The sequence below is a fragment of the Gymnoscopelus braueri genome (assembly GCF_963280865.1).
Source record: "Gymnoscopelus braueri genome assembly, chromosome: 2".
NCBI lineage: Eukaryota > Metazoa > Chordata > Actinopteri > Myctophiformes > Myctophidae > Gymnoscopelus > Gymnoscopelus braueri.
This window is the reverse complement of record NC_137604.1, coordinates 10,693,400-10,716,003: the sequence shown is the minus strand read 5'-3', so window position 1 is coordinate 10,716,003 and position 22,604 is coordinate 10,693,400. Positions and strand designations below refer to the sequence as shown.

Sequence of the window (22,604 nt, the reverse complement as noted above, 5' to 3'; positions counted from 1 at the left end):
TAAGACTAAAACACTAAAAGACTAAGGTTTTGATATTTAGTCAACTAAGACTAAGACTAAGGCTAAACAATTTCAGAAGACTAAAATGGGACTAAGACTATAAATGGTGTGTTATTCAAAGGACTAAGACTAAGACTAAATCAAAATTTGCTGTCAATATTAACACTGGTGCAAAAGCCATAACCTGTTAAAAAGCCTGTCAACGGAACCCAGCATGTTAACTGGGTTTTCTGGTTGTGACGTTCAGGATGTCCTGAATTCTAAACCAGACTTCGTACCCACAGGATGTCTCAGAAATGCATCTGTTTCCTACTGCGCACAGCAGCAGTAGGCCTTTGCCTTCAGAGAAGCAAAGGGGTAGTGGCTATACCAGCCTATTTAGTAGCACTTTAATGTTTTCTGAAGTTCATCAGTCAAGTTTAAAATATAACCCTAACCCTAACCCTTATTCTAAGAGTAACAGTGTCACTAATGGAAAAACTAAGAAAAGTGTGCATTAACACACACACACATTTACAAATATGTATAAAAAATGTAACTGATTACTATTACGGTCATTTTTAAAGTGCATTAATCATAGTGAAGGTGCAAACACTTATAGTACACACCAGTCATAGGTTTGATAAAGTTGTTGCATCTCAACAGAAGGAGGAAATGTCATTTCCAACAAGGCCACTCTTCAAAACCATAACCGGTTGTTGTGGTTTTGTGACGACGGAAGCTCAACACAAAGACAGGCTACCAGCCTATTTAGCAGCACTTTAATGTTATCTTAAGTTCATCATTGTGTGCTCCAAACACAGGATCCAGTCATTAACAGATCCAAAGATACATACACTACTATCAGTCAGTGAGGAACATTATTTTTTATGAATTTTGTGCCAGTGGTCCTTTTGTAAAAGTAGGCCTCACTCCATGCAAATGAAAGTGAAACTTCCTAGAGTGTGATTCTAAACTCTCTGTGAATCTTAGAGTTATGTTATGACAGAGAAATGAAGTGAAGCTAACCACAGTATGTGTGTGTGTGTGTGTGTGTGTGTGTGTGTGTGTGTGTGTGTGTGTGTGTGTGTGTGTGTGTGTGTGTGTGTGTGTGTGTGTGCGCGCGTGTGTGTGTGTGCGTGTGCGTGTGTGTGTGCGTGCGTGCGTGTGCGTGTGTGTGTGTGTGTGTGTGTGAACGTGACAATGTTTGCATATTGGCATTGAAGTTCAGAGGAAGAGGGTGGAGTTTAATGATGTAAAGATATTTAGACCTTTCTGCAAAGCACTCTCCTTCCAGAATTGAACAGGTCACCTGCAGCTCGTTGTCATCATGAGAAATGTCTACATTTACTGTTTGCTTTCTGGTGAGTGACCTCTGCTTGTTTTCATGTGTCTCTCTGCCTGTGTGGTTGTCACTGTCTCTGAGTGTCTGTATGATGCTCTAAATGTCTCTGTCTCATCCTTTGTCTGTCCACTGTTGTGTAGAGCATCTAGAAACCTTCTGCAAAAATACACTCCTCATATCATGTTGTCAATTAATACGTTGTGTGTCATAATGAGCTGTTTCCTTGCTTATCTCTTGTACTGTAGTGTGGTGTATTGTGGAGACAACACCTCTCAGCATAACTGGTCATGTTGGGGGTGAAGTGTCTTTCACCTGCTCAGACTGGGATGTCTGGACCTCCACTGAGAGTAATACAAAATACCTCTGTAAAGATCCATGCCAGAAAGAAGACATCATTGCCCAGGCAGAATCTGGAAAAACTGCAAGAAGTGAAAGAATAACGTTGAATAACTCAGGAAAAGCCTTTATCGTGTCAATCACTGAACTCAAGAAGACAGACTCTGGAACATACAAATGTGGACTGTTGAGAACACTTGTGAACGATGAATTTATAGAAGTGCACCTTAATGTTGAAGATGGTAAGTATGTAACTACTGTGCTTCAATGATGAACTGTACATCATGTTTACATTGTGAGATAAACTATTGACTGCGTTCTGAATGTTATTCTCCATAATCCTGAAAGGACTACATTATTGTTATAAAACAAATATTCTAGAAATCATTAAACATAAATACATGACTTGATCAAATGTATTCCTCTTGTTCTCAAACATGTTTCCAGCTCCTGTTACAACACTTAAGATGACGACTCCCATTACAACAGTTATGATGACCACTACCACGTCTACGTTTCAACATCCTGATGTTTCTACAATGATCTCCATCGTATCCACAACAACACTGATTCATGAATCCTCTTCCTCTTCCTCGTCGTTAGGGACTGGTATGCCTTATTGTCCTTTTCCCCCTTTTTTCTTATTATTACCTCCACCAGGCTGAACGCAGGGTGGAGTTTATGTTGTGTATATTGTGTTGTGTGTCTGTCTGCAGCTATTTTATCAAACTACTACACCAATCAGCAGGCATGTGTTCAGATAGGACCCAAGGGGGGCTTGAGATCCTGCCCTTGTGCCCTCAGATATAAATGTGTCCTTTAAATATAGATGGCGTTCATGATGAAGATTATACTTTAAATTCTACCGCAGGTCCTATATGAGCATCTGCCTATTCCTCCCATTATTCTGAAACCCCAATAGTCCTAAAAATGTTAGGTTAGAGTGAAATGAAGGTTAGGCTTAGTAATAAAGTGCACCATTGGACCAATGGTGCATCGGAATAAAGAGCCAGTGTCCAAGTGTTGCACTGTTTCAAGTGTCACCTGCTATAGGGTCAGGCTGACAAGATTGTGTAGTAAAGAGGAAACTGTCATGTGGTTGATGATGGGTGAAGATTATGATGTATTTGGGGCGCTCCGGTCGAGCAGTGCTAAAGTGCCTGCCCACTACCGCGGAGGTTGTAGGTTCGAATCCATAGTGGTGCATCCGGCTTTGTCGAGGGTCTACACGAGCGTTGTCAAACTGGTGATCCGTGAGCTATTTGCGGTCCGCAGAGCGGTCCAATGTGGCCCGTGACGTGATTAAAATAAACGCCATTTAATACTACCTCTAATGAAAAACGAAAAAAATAATACAAAATAAAAATGGCGGCGACTGGACCTGACTGTGAAGGTATAGTGGCCAAACTTGATCTTTGACAACAATAGCCAAGCCACTGGATATGGTCATCAGCACCGTGGCCTCTCTCACTGAATGAAAGGAAGGGATTTTATCGCGACCAGCGTTGCCATGTGTGCTTATTATAAGCTATCTGTTTTTCTGTAAAGTTGCTTGTAAATATTGGTTGTTGCGGGCTGCTTTTTATTTGATGAGAGCTTGTAGATCGTCTATTTTTGAATACTCCTTAAGCACTTAAAACATGTTCAAATGTTTAAAGTGCTCATGTGGCCTATAATAGTCATGTCTTTTGGGCTTGTTTTCATAGACCTGATTGCTTATTTCCCTCGTAAAATCTGCCAACACTGGTTGCCACTGGTTGCCAGCACATGCACAGCTGTCTCCTATGATACTGATTGAGCGAGAGAAATTGTTCTTTAATTGTTGTTATTATGTCTCTCCTCTCGTAATGTAATTACTTATGGGATATCAGTGCCCCCTGGCGATGCAACAGAGCAAAACACATGGACTCCCGCAACAATCTCATTGGATAGGGTCATGTTACGCGAAACCGGCAGTCCGGAAGGGGTATAAAACCCCTCGCGTAACAGGGTACGTCCTCTTTCTTCACTCTGCACGAGCGAATGTGCAGAGCTATAGCACAACAGCACAGATCCCAACAAATCCCAAAACGAGGGCACGGAGTGCACCTCTACGGGCGTTTCGGGCTTAAAACGTTTTGTTAATTTAACGCTCCCGCATTACCTTGTTATTATTATTATTTTCTTTATTTTCTATCCTCTTAAGTTTTCCCCGTGTCGAGCTAGCTTAGGCTTCTAGCTGGTTAGGCCGCAAAGCTAGGACGCTAAGCTAGGCTAGGTGGCTACCTAGCCTCTTCTCGCCACGTGTCGGAAGAACAGGATAGGATGGAGGCTCCGAAGGTCTGCGGCCTAAGGGGCTGCAGTCTCGACCGCGGCGGCCTTTCCCTCGCCAGGAGGCCTGCAACACCGCCGGTGGTTCCGCTGGTGGCCCAGAACCTAGGTGCCATGGGCCCACCGTTTCAAGCCGCTCCAAGGGCCAGCGGTGCTACTCGAGACCGGCGCGGGGTGGCCTCCGGGGCGCTAACCTCATCGCCGGTCACCGCCAGTGGCGCTCCTGCTTCCCCCTCCGTCTCCCTTCCAACCTGGGGCGACTCACCGACGCCCGAAGGTAGCATCATCTTCTCCGATGTCGAGGACACTACAGGTGACATGGATGAAGGTGGGGAGGAGGAGGAAGAAGGGGAACTCACCTCGTACCAAGAGGTCCAGGAGGTGACAATGTCGAGCCCAGGGCCTGTCGTCCCTCCTGCTCCGGTTCCAGGTTTCCAAGGTCTGGCAGCCCTTCCCCCCAGACAGGTGGAATCAAAACTGCTTCCCGAGGCCAGCGGCGTCAGGAAGGCCTTGCAGTTTTCATGGGCAGGAAGAGAGGAGCCATCCAAACTGGGGTTTGCGACTAAGCTCGTCTCCGCTGCAGACCTGGGGGTCGTCGGCCTTCCCCCGATGGACCGGACTCTGGCCAGGAGTCTCGGGGAAGGCAAGCCTGGCTCCGTGAAGATTGTCGATGAGACACCCGTCTTCACGGACCAGAACAGGAGGACCAACACAGGGTCGCTGAACGTCCTCTACAAGGCCTCGGGCCGTGTTCGCCCTCGTCGTCGTCGCGTCGCGGACATGGAAAGGGCGAAATGGCTCGAACTCGCCACCGAGTGCGACAAGAACGTCGCCGTGAAGCTGCTCCATATCCCCCTCAAGGCGGATAATCTGTTTCACACGGCGGCAGCGACTGGCCTCCTGACCCCGGCCCCACCTGCTGAAAATCAGCCTCAAAAGAGGACCCCCGCTCGCCGACGGGGAACATCTCGCTCATCTTCGACCAGAACCAGCTCCCGGGAGGGACGGCCTGGTTCACTCGGAGTGGGCGATGTCAGACGGATGAAAAGCGGACGAGGAGAGGCGGATGTTTACATGTCAGAGGGTGTTACACCGGACGTGCTCCCCTTGGGGAACGAGAGCTACGTTCCGGGTAGCACCCTCGCCGCAGCGGTTCCGCTGTGACGACACTCAGAGCGACGGCGCCTCCACTTCTCTCGGGAACGAGCACGCGCTCTGCGGTGACGATGACGTCAACACCCCGCGCCTCTCCACGGACCCAGCTGTCGCTAACGGTCCCCATGAAAACGGATGCGAGCTCCACGGAGCAGGTGACGTCAGCAGCCCCCACCTTCCTGTCGAATCCCATCGCTCGGTGTTTGGATCAATGGAAAGCTTGCAAATCGAATCCCTGGGTGCTGCGCACTGTTCAGAAGGGCTACAGGTTGCAGTTTACCAGCAAACCTCCGATGTCAGACAAAGTACTGTTTTCTCGAGCGACGGGCCTTGCGGCCGTGACGCTGAGGGAGGAGATTTTGTCTCTTTTGAGCAAAGGTGCGATCAGAGAATTATCTCCGGATCAGAACCGGCTGGGGTTCTATTCGGAATACTTCTGGTGAAAAAGAAGGGGGGGGGGGGTGTGAGACCCATTCTGAATCTGAAAGGCCTCAACCGATTTCTGAGGGTCTTCAATCTTCGAATGCTAACAACCAAGACGCTGTTACGCACGATACGACAGGGGGATTGGTGGACGAGTATAGATATCAAGGATGCTTATTTCCACGTCCCAATCTACCCTCCGCACCGGAAATTCCTGCGCTTTGGCTACGAAGGGAAAGTGTACGAGTACACGGTTCTTCCTTTTGGCATGTCACTGAGCACCAGGTTTTTTGTGAAATGCACCGATGCGGCAATAGCTCCACTGAGGCAGCAGGGTCTCCGCCTGTCGACTTACATCGACGACTGGCTGCTGGCAGCGGGCTCGAGGGAAGAGGTGGCGCGGCACACGGTGATGGCCATTGCACACCTGACGTCCCTGGGGTTCACGATCAACGCTCAGAAGAGCGTTATGATCCCAGCCCAACAGGCCACCTTCATAGGAATCTCGCTGGACTCGACCACAATGGTGGTGCGTCTGTCTCAGGACAGAATAGCCGGGTTTCTGTCATGCGTAAAGTCTCTTCGCCTAGGGCATCGAGTCACGTACAGAACCTGCATGCAGGCAGCGGGTCTCATGGCTTCGGCCGTGCCCCTGGTCCGGTTGGGCAGATTCCACATGAGACCTTTTCAGAGGTTGATGCGGTCCCTGAGGGTCCCGCACACCCAAGGTTATCGGAAGATGGTAGTGTCACCACATTGCGTGGAAACACTCCGACCATGGTCACAGGCGAGCTTTCTGTCCGAAGGGGTCAGAATAGGCGCTGTGTCGACTTGGAAGGTCGTTACTACGGACGCCAGCCTGTCAGGCTGGGGTGCGGTCCACGACGGCTACTCAGACAGGGGGAGGTGAGACTCCGTTCTGAAGGAGGCCCACATTAATTTCCTGGAGTTACTAGCGGTCTTCCTCGCTCTCAGACACTTCGAGAGCCACATCCTGGGGTGTCATGTCCTGGTCAGAACGGACAATACCACAACGATGTGCTATGTCGACAAACAAGGAGGCTTGGGTTCCCTTGTGTTGGACAATCTGGCTCGCAACCTCACGCTGTGGTGCAACTCGCGCCTGGCGTAGGTTCAAGCAGTTCATGTACCGGGCCTCCTCAACCACGGGGCGGACCTGTTGTCCAGAGGGGGGCTCCGGTATGGGGAATGGTCACCTCCTCCCACGGGTGGCGGACATGATCTGGGCCCGGTTCGGCCGGGCCCAGATCGATTTGTTTGCATCCAGAGAGAACACGAAGTGCTCTCGGTTCTTCTCGGCAGGGAGCAAGGACATCTCCATGGGGGATGCCTCGGCACACGAGTGGCCGAACGTACTACTGTATGCTTTCCCGCCCCTGGAACTGATCCCTCTGACGTTGGAGAGAGTCAGGCTCCAGGGTCTGACGGTACTGTTAGTAGCCCCGGCATGGGGCATGTGGAGGTCAGAAATATCTCCCCTCCTTTACGGCAAGCTGTGGCCCCTCCCTCTGTTCAAAAACCTACTGAGACAAGGAAGGAACGAGGTGTTCCACGAGAACCCACAGGAACTAGATCTGTGGGTCTGGCCCGTGAAAGGGCGAGCTTGAACTCGCAGGGGTTGCCTCCTGATGTGGTAGCGACCATTTAGGGGGCTAGAGCGGTCTCCACAAGACTACAGTATGACATCAGGTGGGACGCCTTTGTGTCTTGGTGCGCAGGACGGTCGCCATCAGTGGTGGCTTTCCAGGCGCCTGTGGGCAGCATCCTGGTTTTCCTACAAGAAGGTTGAATCAGGACTTAGCCTTTTCTACCATCAAGGTGTAACTAGCGGCCATTTCCGCTTGTCACGAGGGGTTCGATGGCAAGACGGTGGGCCATCACCAGCTAGTGCGCCGTTTTATGAACGGTGCTAGGCGGGCCAAGCCGGTCAACAGGCCTCTGTTCCCAAAATGGGACCTTGCGGTGGTTCTGGATGCACTCTGCCGTCCTCCTTTTGATCCGTTTGAGTCTGCGGATCAGAGGATCGTGAGTCTCAAGGCGGTCCTCCTGGTGGCCTTGTGTACAGCCAAACGACTTGGTGACATACAGGCACTTTCGGTGGATCTAGATTGCATGTGGTTTTCAGACGACGGCAAGAGGGTTTTGCTAAAACCCAACATGGCGTTTGTGTCTAAGACTGGAGTGGTGGATAGGGCCCCGGTTGAGCTGGGGGCCTTCCACCCTCCACCGTTCACGTCAGTGAATGACAAGAGGTTGCATTGTCTCTGTCCAGTAAGGGCGTTAAAGCGTTACTGTCAGATGGCGGCTGCCAGCCGTGGGTCGTCTCAGCTGTTCGTCTCCTTTTGCCGGTCCGGCCAGAGGAAGGCGGTGGCTAAACCGACCTTGGCCAAATGGATCGTGGAAACAATCCGGTTGGCCTATGAGAGTAGTGGCTCTGTAGTCCCAGAGGGACTAAGGGCTCATTCTACTCGGAGTGTGGCTGCATCGTGGGCCCTGTACAGGGGGGTGTCGATGCAGGAAATATGCTCAGCGGCAAACTGGTCGTCTCCTTCGACCTTTGCGGCCTTTTACAGCCTGGATGTGGCGGCATCTGAGATGGCGCACACAATCTTGGGTTTGGCTGCTGGTTCAAGCCAGGAGAGGAGGGGGCAAGTCTAAGGGCATGCCTCTCTTCCTGCTTGTTCTTCTTATATGCCTCCCCTGGACCAGCTAGGCTAAGGTCCAGGGGAGAGGAGGCCCTGTTATCATTTCAGTTTGAATGGGACTTGGTTGTCCATTAGCTGGAATGAGGTGGACGGTAGGTCGGTCAGGGCCTTACCTTCGGGTACCTTTTCTGCATCCTGGCATGAGGGTCTTGCCTAGGGGGCGGGACTGTGTGCCAGGGGCATGCAGATGGGTAGGGTCAAGGTTTGGATCAAGGGGAGTTTATGTGTCCCATAAGTAATTACATTACGAGAGGAGAGACATAATGACTAGAGGTTACGTAGGTAACCCCCGTTTTATTATCTCCGTAGTAATGTAATTACCTAATACCCCTTTCTGTGCGCATTCAGCGTGCAGAGAGAAGATATTAGAGGACGTACCCTGTTACGCGAGGGGTTTTATACCCCTTCCGGACTACCGGTTTCGCGTAACATGACCCTATCCAATTAAATTGTTGCGGGAGTCCATGTGTTTTGCTCTGTTGCATCGCCAGGGGGCGCTGATATCCCATAAGTAATTACATTACTACGGAGATAATAAAACTGGGGTTACCTACGTAACCTCTAGTTTTCAAATAATTGTATTGGAGTAAAAGAACAATATTTGCCTCTGAGTGGAGCAGAAGTAAAAGTACTGGAATTGGACATACTCTAGTAAAGTAAAAAAAAATACCTCAAATCTTTACTTACAGATATACTGTACTAATCTTTAAGTACAGTATTTGAGTAAATGTAATTAGTTACTTTACACCTCTGTTGTGTAAAATGTTTGAAAATAGGCTGTTGTAAAAAAAAAAAAAATAGCATTGTGAAAATTGTGAGCTTGTAGATCAGCTATTTTCAAATAGCCTACGTATAAAATAGGGCTAAAGTGGTTAATGTATGTTTTATAATATAATTTATATCTGCAAAGTAACTCGAGGGCTAAAGTGGTTAATGTATGTTTTATAATATAATTTATATCTGCAAAGTAACTCGAGGCCTAACTAAAGTTTTCAAATAATTGTAGTGGAGTAAAAGAACAATATTTGCCTCTGAGATGTAGTGGAGTAGAAGTAAAAGTACTGGAAATTGGATATACTCTAGTAATGTATCTAGTAAAAAATATCTCAAATCTTTACTTAAGTACAGTACTTGAGTAAATGGAATTAGTTACTTTACACCACTGTTGTTCTTTAAATCTAATTATTTAGCTGGAAAAATTCTGGCACTGTAGTGAAAACATGGCTTAAGACATGGTAACCATTACCTAACCACACACATTACCAGGTATTTGCTTCAAATTGAATTATTCTACTTAAAATGGTTTATTGGGGGCTCCTTACAATTTGCATTGTTTGTTTTTAATGTCAATGATTAAAGTAGCTATTATTTTTAATACATTTTTTAAAAAGTGATATACGTAGTTAGTAGCAGTGTCTGATACAACAGATTGAAAAACAATGCTGTATAACTGAATGCGAGTGAGCGCGCATGCGTCACCATTTGACCAGTGTCACCATTTGGCCAATGTGGCCCGGACCCCAAAATGAGTTTGACACCCCTGGTTTACACAAACACAATTGGCCCGTGTTCGGGGGAGGGGAGCTGGGCAGGGGGGGTGATAATTGTCACTGCACGTACCCCTACGGGCTGGGGGCGGCACCTGTCAACAGGAAGTTTTGGAAGGCTCTACGTGCTGCTGGTGGGGGCTCCACACACAAAAGTGTTATAAAGCACAAAAAAAAATAAGAAGCATTGACAGCATTACTTAGTCTCAGTCTTGACTCTGGCTCATGGTATGTTCAACTTCAAATGCTTACACCATGGTAATAAAGAATGCAGTTAAATAGTTAAATGAAAAAACTAAATAAGCATAAAATATAACAGTATTATAGCAGTATAAAGCCCAAGAATTGTACTGAGATACGCAAGTAAACAAATACAAGTAGTAAAATATACAGTATTCATAAGACTATTGTGCAAAATATTATCAACTAGAAAAAGTGCTCCTTGGAGCACAGGTCTCCGCCAGGTCAGGTAGGTTATTGTGGTCTCCTGGTGGCGCTATAATAGGCCAATGTGAAAAGGGTGCCATTTCTTCTTAGGCCTTTCACGGCAAGCAGGCACTGCATTCATGATTTGAGGCATTTTGTTCCAAAAATGTGTTTTGCTAAATTAGACCTGCTGGTGGCGCTATAACAGGCCAATGTGAAAAGGGGGGTATTTATTCCTCGGCCTAGTGTGAATGTGAGTGCAAAGTTTCACGGAAATTGCACGCTGCGTTCAGATCCGTCAGGATCACATGACTATAGAGATACTGTGTATCGATTTGCGTGATTTTTGGACATGAAGGAGTAATTATCAACAAATATGTTTCACAAAAGTCGGCCTCCTGGTGGCGCTATAAAAAGCAGATGTGAAAAATGCAGGGCAGATATTTTTCCTGGGCCTTTAGGGAGCTATCACTGTATTGTTACATACAAATATGGACTCTCTTCATTTCCAGTCCACTAAAATCCAAAAGGCAGTGATTTATTATCTAAATTGGAAATGTGGGTGTGTCACCTCAGGGTGGGCCCCTGAACATAGAATCCTAATCAAGAAAGAAAATCCTATGCTTACCTATATTTTGAAGAAAATAACGTACAATATCTAACTAAAGAAAAACGATAAATAAAGAAAATGAACAAACTAGTAACAAAGGCCACACACCACTACAGTACCAAGGCTGTACACTTAACCATGTTAACCCAAAACTAAATTACTGACAAACACTGCAACATAGAACTGATGTGGTTGTAGGCTGGTCAGGAGGAAAACAGCTGTCAAACTGGAGACAGCTAGCTTTATAGAGACACACAGCGTACTACAAATTCACGCCCACAATTGGGACAGTGCACCCACTCGAGGTCCGGGAGAACGATGTACTGCAGCTGTCAATGCATCTCTATGAGAGGCATCGTAAAATACCGTAATTTCACTGGTTGACTACTGAGGCTGTAGCGATTATGGTTGGTTCTAATAAAGTGTCCCATGTATTTGATTTGTCTTTTTATTGTGACATATATACCATCTCAATATACAACTCACAATACTATAATATACTCCATCAGTGTGACAAAAGTGCTAGCATCTGAAAGCTGAAGTTTAAGTGGTCGCATGGCATATACGTTACGGACACATCCCTTGAGGTTTTCAATACCCAGATACGTTTGTGTCTCTCATGTATCGTTTTTATAGGCTATTTATTTTGGACAATTATCCAAACACCATCTTGCAAGACTAATTGTATATTATTACTAACCTGGAGAATTCACTATAGTTGAAAATTTCGGGATATGTCAATCTTCCATTTAGTTGGGTTATTTCCCCAACTACATTCAGGCAAGTTAATAAAACAATGGTAAACCTACACGTTTAAATTTTTCATGTACCGTCGGAGCTCTGCGGTAGGTAGAAAATGAATATAAGCCTATGAGATGTTCAAAATATAGACATGAACAAAGTCAGTCGGGATTGGGATGAGAATTCCCCTCTTCTGTCTGCCGTCTCCCCTCTGCTGTGTTAACATTATGGGTAACCCATTCAAGTGGCAAATTAAATGTGAAACACATCAACTATTGACATAACAATAAGAAATGTTGATAAAGACACTCTATACATTTGGAAACATATATTCTCATATCCTCACATAGGGATTGCATTATCAGCTGCAGTACATCGTTCTCCCGGACCTCGAGTAGGTGCGCTGTCTCAATTGTGGGTGTGAATTTGTAGGCGGCTGTGTGTCTCTGTAGCCCACAGCCAGGTCAATCACCAGCAGGGTCCACTCAGAGTGTAGAAGAGAGAGTAACGTCAAGCTTTGATCTCGCCGCACAGCGGGCTGCTATGGGCTATAGTTCCAAACATTGGAACTATCTCGTTGAGATAGACAGGGCACTTCCGCATTCCATTCTTACAATGGGAGTCAACGCTAGTGTCATAACTCTCTTTACGGCTCTGGGTCCACCTAGTTGCCAACCACTCACATTCAGACACCACTCAGTCACCACTCACATCACTACTCAATCACTCACTCACTCACACGGGCACACACACACACACACACACACACACACACACACACACACACACACACACACACACACACACACCAATGAGGGGAGGGACATGCACAGTGTAGACCATAAACAAGGAACTACACATATGACCCTGGGGTCTTCACAGTATGAAATATGAATGTATATCAAGTGTGAATATGAACACTGTGGTGTTCATATTCTTACTGAACCACAAAGTGATGCAAAGCGTCAGTAAGGAGGCTGTTTGTTGGTTTGTCATACAGTAGTATGTATGTAAGTATGCATGTCGTGCGGTCTAATCATTTTTCCATCACTTCTAGGTTTGCTGGTCAGCTTGGCTGTGGTGTTAGCAGTGACAGTGGTGGCAGTGTTGATATTCTACATAAAAAGTGACAAAAAACCACAGGGTGAGTAGGTGGCACACACACACACACACACACACACATGCACGCACGCACCCACACACGCACGCACCCGCGCACGCACACATATTAATATAGCCCTTCCTGCCCAGACTACTACTTTCTCCATATTTTCTAGTAGGCCTAACCGTCCTCAGTGCCGGGAAACTCACTGAAGATGCTGGTGAGGTGAGTGTTATGTTTGAGTTTTATTATGATTGTTCTGGTGTAACATGTGTGTTGTTCTGTTGCTTTCACTGTACATTGCTTTTTTTATACGTTGTTTTTGTCTTAAATGTGTTAGTTCTTGATGCTGTTCTGTCTTGGTTTGATTGATTGATTGAATACTTTATTAGCTGTCATCTGCTCTTCAGACCAGGAGGGTATTCGATCAATCATGACACAGTGTTCACGAAAATGTATTTTAGAATATATTTTTTCATTATTGTTTTTTACCAGCTATAGCTAGGTAGGCTTTGACTCATTTGGTTTGGTTTAGAGTAGGAGTTATTGGCGTGACTGCACAGATGAAACAGAAGTGGAGAACTGACATGACATCCACTTTATGTGCTACTCATTTTCAGAGCTTCCGAAGTACAGATAATCCGACACTGACACCCTCCCCCTCCCCCATGTACACACGGTTAGGCGAAAACATATTGTGGGAGCCAACACGTATGTCTTGAGACTAATGTCAAGGTGACTTCCTGATTAAATGAAGGTTAAAGGGGTATTTCACTTTAAAACACACTGGGGTCATTTTAACTTAATCTACAACTGGCTTCTGTGTGCAACCCAGACCCAGTTTTCAAGTTGCTTGATTCAATATTTAGATACGCCCTACCCCCCCCCCCCTCTCTTTTTCATATTCCATCCTGATTGGCTAAGAATGGCTTCCAAAGTTTGAAGGAGTGCTCCGGTTTGAACAAAATGCCTCAAATCATGAACACAGCGTTTTTACCTATAACTGCACCGATCTTTGTAAAACTTTGTATGTGCACTCCCTAGAGGCCAGGGATCAACCTTTGCCCTGCACTTTTTCACATCTGCCTTTTATAGCGCCACCAGGAGGCCGACTTATGTAAAACACATTTTTGGATATTACTCCTTCAGATTTTATCCAAATTTCACGCAAACCGGTACACATGATCTCTATAGTCATGTGATCAAAACGGATCGTTTGATTTGTCATATTCCATCCTGATTAGCTAAGATTAACATCTAAAGTTTGCAGGAGTGGCTCGTTTTGAACAAAATGCTGCAAGTCATGAACGCAGCAGCGTCCAATTGCAATGAAACTTTGCACACACTTTTGCACTACGTTGAGGAACAAATGCCCTTCCAACATTGCCCTATTATAGTGCCACCAGGAGGCCGATTTTGCAAAACATAATTTTTTATATTACTCCCACAAATGTTGGCCAAACATCACACAAATCGGTACATAGTATGTCTTTAGTCAAGTCATCAAGACAGATCCGTCCGAACTTTCACATTCCAGCCTGACTGTCGAATTCCGAACATTGCTGGCCCACCCTAACCTACCTGACCTGGCGGAGACCTGTGCTCTGAGGAGCACTTTTTCTAGTTGTTCTTTGTTCTGGTGTACGTGGATTGTTTATTTATTGTCTTTCTTTCAACTTCTTAAAAAACGTAATACTCCCTCTCCCTCCTATTTTCTAGACACGTACAAATGAAGAAACGAGAGGTGAAGACCAATCAACAGAGAACCCCTCTCTCGTCATGTCTCCTGTCTACGCGACCGTCAACAAGGCCAACAAGGCTCGCCCAACCTCCATCTATGCTAATGTTAACGATTACACACACCAGGATCCTACAGATTTGACTCACGCTACTGTACTCTTCTCTGAGGAAAGCAGAGTCACTTTCTGTGTTGATTTGCACCCAAACCAAGATTCAAAAATGTCTCAAAGTTCTTCACTGGTGCCATCAGTCAATGTGATCCCTGATGATGATTTTTATTCAATGGCGCAGCTGCCTAAAGATGTGAAGGAAAATTATGGACCCTAAAATTCTGTAAAAGCCATTGCCACAGAACAATAGTATTGGCACCACTAAACACACCCATTATTAATTGTATTGGGCTACAGCTGCGCTTACATCACATTGTACCAAGCTTTTTTTCATTTAGTTATTTTCTCGCCTTTATTGATAGACCCTAGTATAGAGAGACAGGAAACAGGGAAAGAGATTTGAGGAGTGATGCATAACAAAGGGTTTCAAACCGCCAGGCTTCAAACCCTGGGGCCTGTTCCTCAAAAGGTGAATTAAAAAAGCCTGGCCTTAAGCCAAATCAAGGCTTGACAAAGTCGGGTCCGAAAAGCCTCGTTTATTCCGTTCCTCAGACGCCAAGCCAGGCTGAAAAGGAGCAACTTTGTCGAGCTAGACCTTGTCAAGCCAGGCTGTGTCCAGCCAGGATAATGAAGCCAGGCTGAATGGGCGGCGATTCGCCGGCGACGTATTTCTATAAAAGACCATGAACTCGAGCGCAGATTCCTTGAACTTGACCAATCACGGAGTCCAAAACCAGAGCAGCGTTCTTCTCTGTGGCTGAATAGCAGCACTGCAGCAGCTCATGAAATCATACAAGGAAGTAAAATGTATTTAAGCAAGAAAGGAAACGCGACCGCAATAAATAGATCCAGTGTGTGTGTGTGTGTGTGTGTGTGTGTGTGTGTGTGTGTGTGTGTGTGTGTTTGAGACGGACGGGCAACGGGACGAACGGGACGAACGGGAACGGGACGGGTGTACTGCGACGGGGGACAGGACGGGACGGGACGGGACGGGACGGGACGGGACGGGACGGGACGGGGGGTTGACTGCGACAGGGGGCCGTGACGGGATGAGCGGGGGGACGGGACGGGACGGGACGAGACACGTAATAAATAACCCCACATTTGCAAGACCACTTTGGTAGAGGTTTGGGTTGTGTAGTTACCTTGCCATCATGATGTAACTCCAAAGGTGGACAAGAAATAAAAAATAATTTCTCCATTGACTAGAAATTGATAATTTAAAATATGCTCCTCATTGACTTACAAAGAGGCTCCTTTAAACCCGTAACTAATAATTTATATATATATATATATATATATATATATATATATATATATATATATATATATATATATATATATATATATGTGTGTGTGTGTGTATGTATGTGTCAGACATTTTTTATAATATTAAAAAAAAAGAAGTAATATATTATCAAACATCTAACAAGATGAACTATAGTGTTAACTATAACAGAGTGACAATTACTTATCACGAAACAATTATGATTATGATTCATGGTCACACACTATTTCAGTAATATAATTAATTTGATTATATCTTATTGTATTTATTTCATTTTATTTGAATGCAGGGTCATTAAAATGAGTCCATATACAAACACATGTTTTGAATTAACTGTGGAAAATCTTGAAGAACAAGGCACTGGATTAAGTAAGCTTGGCTGTTAGCCTGCTCCTGACCAGGCTAACTTCACAGCTAAATTGCCATGGTAACTAAGCTAGGCTTGCTTCAATTCTCTTTTGAGGAATCGGATAAGGCTAAACTTAGCCAGGGTGAACTGGCTAAACTAATCTTCAAGATAATTCACCTTTTGAGGAACCGACTCAGCTCTAATCCTGGCTAAATTAAGCCAGGATAGGTGGAAAAGCCAGGCTTTAGCTCTAATTCACCTTTTGAGGAACAGGCCCCTGGACTTGTTGTCAGGCATCAGTGTGGTACACACCTTAACCACTCAGTGGTCCTGCATTCCCCCTTTAACCTGAACCACGGAGAGGGGACTGTGGTGTTTATGTCATCAGAAATACTATCATCTAAGATAAATATTATACAATTATGTCATCAATAAATAAATAAATAATATAATATGTCATCAAAAATAGAAGTCATACCATACTATGCCATCAAAATACCAGTACTATAATCGTGTATTACACTAGTATTACAGTATACTCTCCAAACACAGTCTCTGAACACAGTTTTTGACAACACAGATGTTTTTATACAGTATGTGACATGCTTTGTCAATCTTTAGCTGGTTTAGGAGACAAGGAGCGTGCTATCATTTTTTTTTGGTAATTGTTTACTCTCCTGTGATATTTAGGTAGAACAATGCAGTACATGTATTTAGTTTTGTTATGTTCATTTATTTTTAGGTAAGTTTCCACAGCCAAAGTTAGCTTGAGCTTTGTTGTTGTTTTTGCCTGGGACTGCCCCAGAGACTGGTTTGAAATAAACAACTCCTTTTCGACCTGAGAACTTGTGGACAGCATGTATTGGTGACTGAGAGGGAGGAGGCCAAAGGACAGACTGAACTCTCTGAACTAAACTGTAGACCCTTGCCCAGACTGACCTCACGTTACCTACAATGTGATAATTAGAGGGGGCAAGTGTAAAATTATAGGACATTTCTACATTATCTACTGTGTGACAAACTCCCTAACATGACAGAAAATTGCTTGTTTTCCTGCTTACTAATTACGTACATTTTTTAAATTATTCCTAATTAATAATAATAATGAACTTTATTTGTAAAGCACCTTTCATGACATGAAATAAAGCTCAAAGTGCTTTCTAGAGCAAGAATACAATTACAGAAAAAGTACAAATAAAACATAAAAGCATAAAACAACATTTACCCTGCCATTGTGTTAGGGTCATTTTTGACCCATTTTCAAGTTTAAATAGGTAAAAAGTACCCTTTACATTTATTTATTGGAACAAGGCTTCATGATATCCTCAGAGACAGCTATTTTAACGCTACAAAACTAATTACCACCATTTTTGTTCATTCTTAAAACAAAAAGTGACACTTGTGGTGTTAGCGGGTCAAATTTAACCCGGCAGAGAAGTGTGGCTCAATTCCCCTCAAATTGTCAATATTCAATGTTTACATGTTTGAAAGTGAGAGAGACTTGTCCTCAATTATTCAAAGCCTCTGTATTCAAATGAAAGTGAAACTGACCTTTTTTAAAGTTTCACAATCTTTCTAAAGTCTGAGTATAAAGAGTCTGTGAATCTTAGAGTTATGATACGACAGAGACATGAAGCTAACCATGAATGAGTGTGTATGTGTGAACATGACCATGTTTGCATATTTGCAGTAGAGATCAGAGGAAGAGGGTGGAGTTTAATTATGTAAAGACATCTAGACCTTTAGTCAAAGCATGAGGAAATCCAATAGCGTCTCCGGCCTCGTCTCGGTAAACGTGAGCAATGTTCAGTAGAAAAGGCTTATGAAATATCCTTTCCAGGTTATTAGTCTATTTTTTGCTGGTGGGGTTAAACCTTGTAAACATTACACATTACGTTCAGCTGATCCATCGTGCAATAGTGGGACTCGCTTCCAGACAGATCAGAATGATGTTCAAGTTCTCTGTCAGTGTCAACTAGGCAATGCGGCCGACATCTGTAACTAAGTTTGGACGAGAAGTTAAACTCCCAGCTCCGGTGTTGCCAGATTTTGTGAGAGAAATAAGCAACCAGGTCTATGAAAATAAGCCCAAAAGAAGCTAGCCATGTGAGAACTGTCTGTAAACCTAGATATATACTGTGTACATTGAAATTATATACTGTAGTGTATACATTGGAGATAGCCGATCTACAAGCCAATCTACAAGCTCATAGCGCTTCGTGATGCGTTGTGAGCTTGTAGATCTGCTATTTTCAAAACAAATCTTGCAATAAAATGTGGAATATTTGGAATATTTTTTAATTATTTTTTAAACATTCTAACAACACAAATCTGGTAAGGGGCTCCAGCTGGCACAACACATTTTCAGATGGGGCTTATAGGGATAAATTAGCCTACATATTAACTTGGGGGTCCATGACATAAAAATATTTGAGAACCACCGGTTAAAATAATTGAACAATTGTGAAGCACGCCCAAATAATCAACTACACTTTAGAAACAAGACCAAAAAACTGCACCCCACAGCTACCAATATTTACAAGCAACTTTACATAAAAATAAGCCCAAATTCGCTTATAATAATGGCAACATGGCAAACATGGCAACACTGTGCCGTAAAGTGATGTTAAAGTTGGATGCTGTTGGATGCAGACTTCCAGAGTAATCATGTCCTACACGCAGACATACGCACGTCTCAGGGATATACGAACCCCTTTGAGAATTGCACGTCAGTTTGTGAGTACCAAAAATACGACCTCCTTTACGAACTTTATTTACCCCATATTTACGACCCTCTTTATGAATCCGGGCCAATGTACATAAGAAGGTATTGTGTACACAGTCTATTTAGGTCTGTAGTGTTTTCACAGCATGGCTCTACAGGAGGCTATCTATCTATCTGTCTGTCTGTCTGTGTGTGTGTGTGTGTGTGTGTGTGTGTGTGTGTGTGTGTGTGTGTGTGTGTGTGTGTGTGTGTGTGTGTGTGTGTGTGTGTGTGTGTGTGTGTGTGTGTATTCGTGCATGCATGTATGTAAAGGATAAGGATAATTCCTTTAACAGGTCCGTTCATGAAAGTCCTTGCGGTCTTGTTTCCAATGAGGGCCTGTGAGCAATTAGGCGTTAAGAGTCTTGCTCAGGGACAAGTTTCATTTCAACGACACATTTGCTGGCCTGGCCTGGAATCGTACTTGGGGCAACCAGGGCCTCTGGCTCCCTAGGAATTGTTGCATATTGGTAACATCTCACAAATAATGAAATTAATAATATTTGCCGAAAGTCTACAGATAGCTGTTGTCCAGTCCAGATCTGCTCCGGAGTCTGACCATGACTATCATTAAACTTTTTGAATTGGCAATAGGTTCTGCTTTTTTTCCAAGCATATTTGATTGATTGATTGATTGATTGAATACTTTATTAACAGTTTGCAAAAAAAGCACATAAAGTGCAGTTTAATACAATGCTAAAAGGATTGAACCCAGGAAAGCACTATGGCTTGTTTCCACTGGGGTCCTGTGTATTCAATTCATAGAAACATTTAGTGACAGACAAATACAATACTATGCAAAAACATCATATAGTTGTAATAAAAAAGATAAATATGTACAGTAAACAGTTCTGGGGTGGGGGGGGGGGGGGCATTTCTGGTGATAGGCTTGATTTTTTTTTACAGGGGACAGTTCTGCAGCCACCTGTAAGTTCTCTTTTAGAACACTTACAACGAGAGTTAGGATTCACACTTTTGTATGACTGTTGGTAGGGCATTACACATTTTGGTGGCATAGCAGTGCAATAAATGTAACCCCCCTGTTTGGGCCAAACTGTGTAGAACGTGATTTGTGGAGCTCCCTCTGCCATAGCAAAATGAGCAGGGGTTAGATGAGTTCTAGGTGTGAGGCCAAGTAGTAGCCTGACCAGTTTGTTTTGGAGTGTCTGGACTGGAGCCTTATTTTTAAGGCCTGTGTGGTGCTATGGTACCATAAGGTGCATGCATAGTCATAGTGACATCGGATGAGTGCTCCTGCTATAGTCCTCAATGTATTCCTACTGAGCAGTGAGGAGACCCTGTACAACAATCTTGTTCTTTGGTTGACTTTTTAGACTACTTTAGTTGCCATTTTTTCAGTGGAAAGATCAGCCTCTAAAATACAACCCAGGTAGGTAATTTCCTCTTTTCTTGTGATAACATTGTCACCCACTTTCTACTGTGAACCATTCGGCTTTGCAGAGGTTTATTTTGGACCCAAAGAGATATAATGAAAACGTCTGGTAATGAATAATGTTAAACTTGGACGGATTCATTGTCCATCATATTTGAATAACTACGTTAGGTATGGTAGACATATAGTATGTCTACTAAATTTGCCAGACCCAGGGGGTCGGCCTACAGGAGGCTTTGTCGGTCGGTCGGTCGGTCGGTCTGTCCCTCTTTTCCTACCTGTCCCTCTTTTTGATTGGCCAAACTTCGCGTGACGTAGTGCTCTAATCTTCAGATTTCAACCACTAGGGGTCTGGCAGTGCTCCGAGGAGCACCTTTTCTAGTTAAAACTAGGTGTCACCATTCTATCCACTTTCTAAAGTGCAGCATGTTTTTTTATTTACTATAACTAGACCATACCCGTGGGGGGATATGAGCATTGTTTCACGCACATGATTTGGCAACCCGGGAGCCAGCGAACACAAAACCGCTAATAAACAGCTGTCATTTGGGGAAAGCGAAAAACGGTCTTCGGTGTTCCGTGCACATGGTAATGGTCAATGTCTGTGTGCAAATGCAGAGCAATTGCTCCAGCCACTGAGGAGAACCGGGCAGAAGAGTTTTTGGGCTCACCGCACACAGAGCTTAGTAGAATTATAGGAGGATACCAGCCATGAAACAAAACATTTATGCTCATTGTAATCTTGTAGATCTGCAACTTTTAGAGTATTCCACCATGTCAGTGCTGTTGGTGGGTAGTGAGGTATAGTAGAAGATAGTAGAACATCTCTGTACAACCCCATGCATCTGGTCTGACATTTTTTCACATGCGTGTTGGTGGCCAAAACGAGGACAAGATGCAGTCGCATCGTTACTCAGTACATTCATGGGGAAGGGGGGGAAAACATATTAGAATGGCAATATTAAAGATTAAAGATTATTACACTTTTTTCATAGTCAAATTATATTCAACTTTTGCTTTAACTCAACTATGTTCACTTCTAGGTTTGCTTGTTGGTTTAACTGTTGCATTAGCAGTGACAGTGGTGGCAGCGCTGATGTTCTACATAAAGAGAACCAGAAAACCACAAGGTGAGACAAACACACACACACACACACACACACACACACACACACACACACACACACACACACACACACACACACACACACAGACAGACACAGACAGACAGACAGACAGACAGACAGACAGACAGACAGACAGACAGAGACACAGACAGACAGAGACACACACACACACACACACACACACACACACATACACACACACACACACACACACACACACACACACACACACACACACACACACACACACACACACACACACACACACACACACACACACACACACACACACACACACACACACACACACACACTCTCTCTCACACACACACACACACACACACACACACACACACACACACACACACACACACACACACACACACACACACACACACACACACACACACACACACACACACTCACTCACCCTGGTGAGCGCACCCCCAAACAATATGTTGGGAATTGATTGCATGAAATAATCACCTGTGTGTCCAGTCTCAACGTTGGTTAACTAATAATTGGTCTATAGAGAGAGAATTAAGCATGTTTTGTATATACTTTCCAGTGGTCATCCTCAGTGCCAGGAAGCCCACTGAAGATGATGGAGAGGTGAGTATTGTGACAGTTTTCTCATAATTCTTCACTGTTCTTTGCATAAATAACAGAATGATGCCAGGACTCACGTTATGTCCTTCAGGGACTTATAGTTTTAGGATGGGAGCAGGACAGACAAACATAAATCTCAAGGTGACATCCTTATTAAATGAAGGTTAAATCAAACTCTGACTGGTCCTAAACCAGTCTGTTTCTGGTGGATGTCTTCATTAGACTTAAGAATTATACTGCTATAAACTAAACTGGGACAAATAATATTCAGGAGGAAAGACAACCTGAAGACAACGCCTGGAAACCAATTATGAGAAGCAAAAATACACACAGACTATAGTTTGTTCAGAATCAGAAACTTCAGAATCTCTGTCTCTCATCAGTGACTGTCCTCTGGTCACCTGGTGAGCCTCTGTGCTTGCATCCTCACTCCAAATTATGGGTGTGTGAAAATGTTTTTGACCAATGAAACTTTCTCCTTCTCTCCTCCCCTATATCTGTCAGACCACAGGTCCAGACTCCAT

At 44.3% G+C, this 22,604-nt stretch overlaps 1 protein-coding gene across 1 annotated transcript in view; it reads left to right on the top strand.

Annotated features, from left to right (window-relative positions):
* LOC308098915 (uncharacterized protein) overlaps nucleotides 1–14,892 on the top strand; it is a 52,362-nt gene extending 37,470 nt beyond the window's left edge. Inside the window, exon 6 of the mRNA XM_080447386.1 lies at nucleotides 14,420–14,892. Coding sequence (XP_080303512.1) covers nucleotides 14,420–14,767 — 348 coding nt within the window. The 3' untranslated portion in view covers nucleotides 14,768–14,892. The remainder of the gene's footprint in view (nucleotides 1–14,419) is intronic.
* Nucleotides 14,893–22,604: the final 7,712 nt, after the last annotated feature.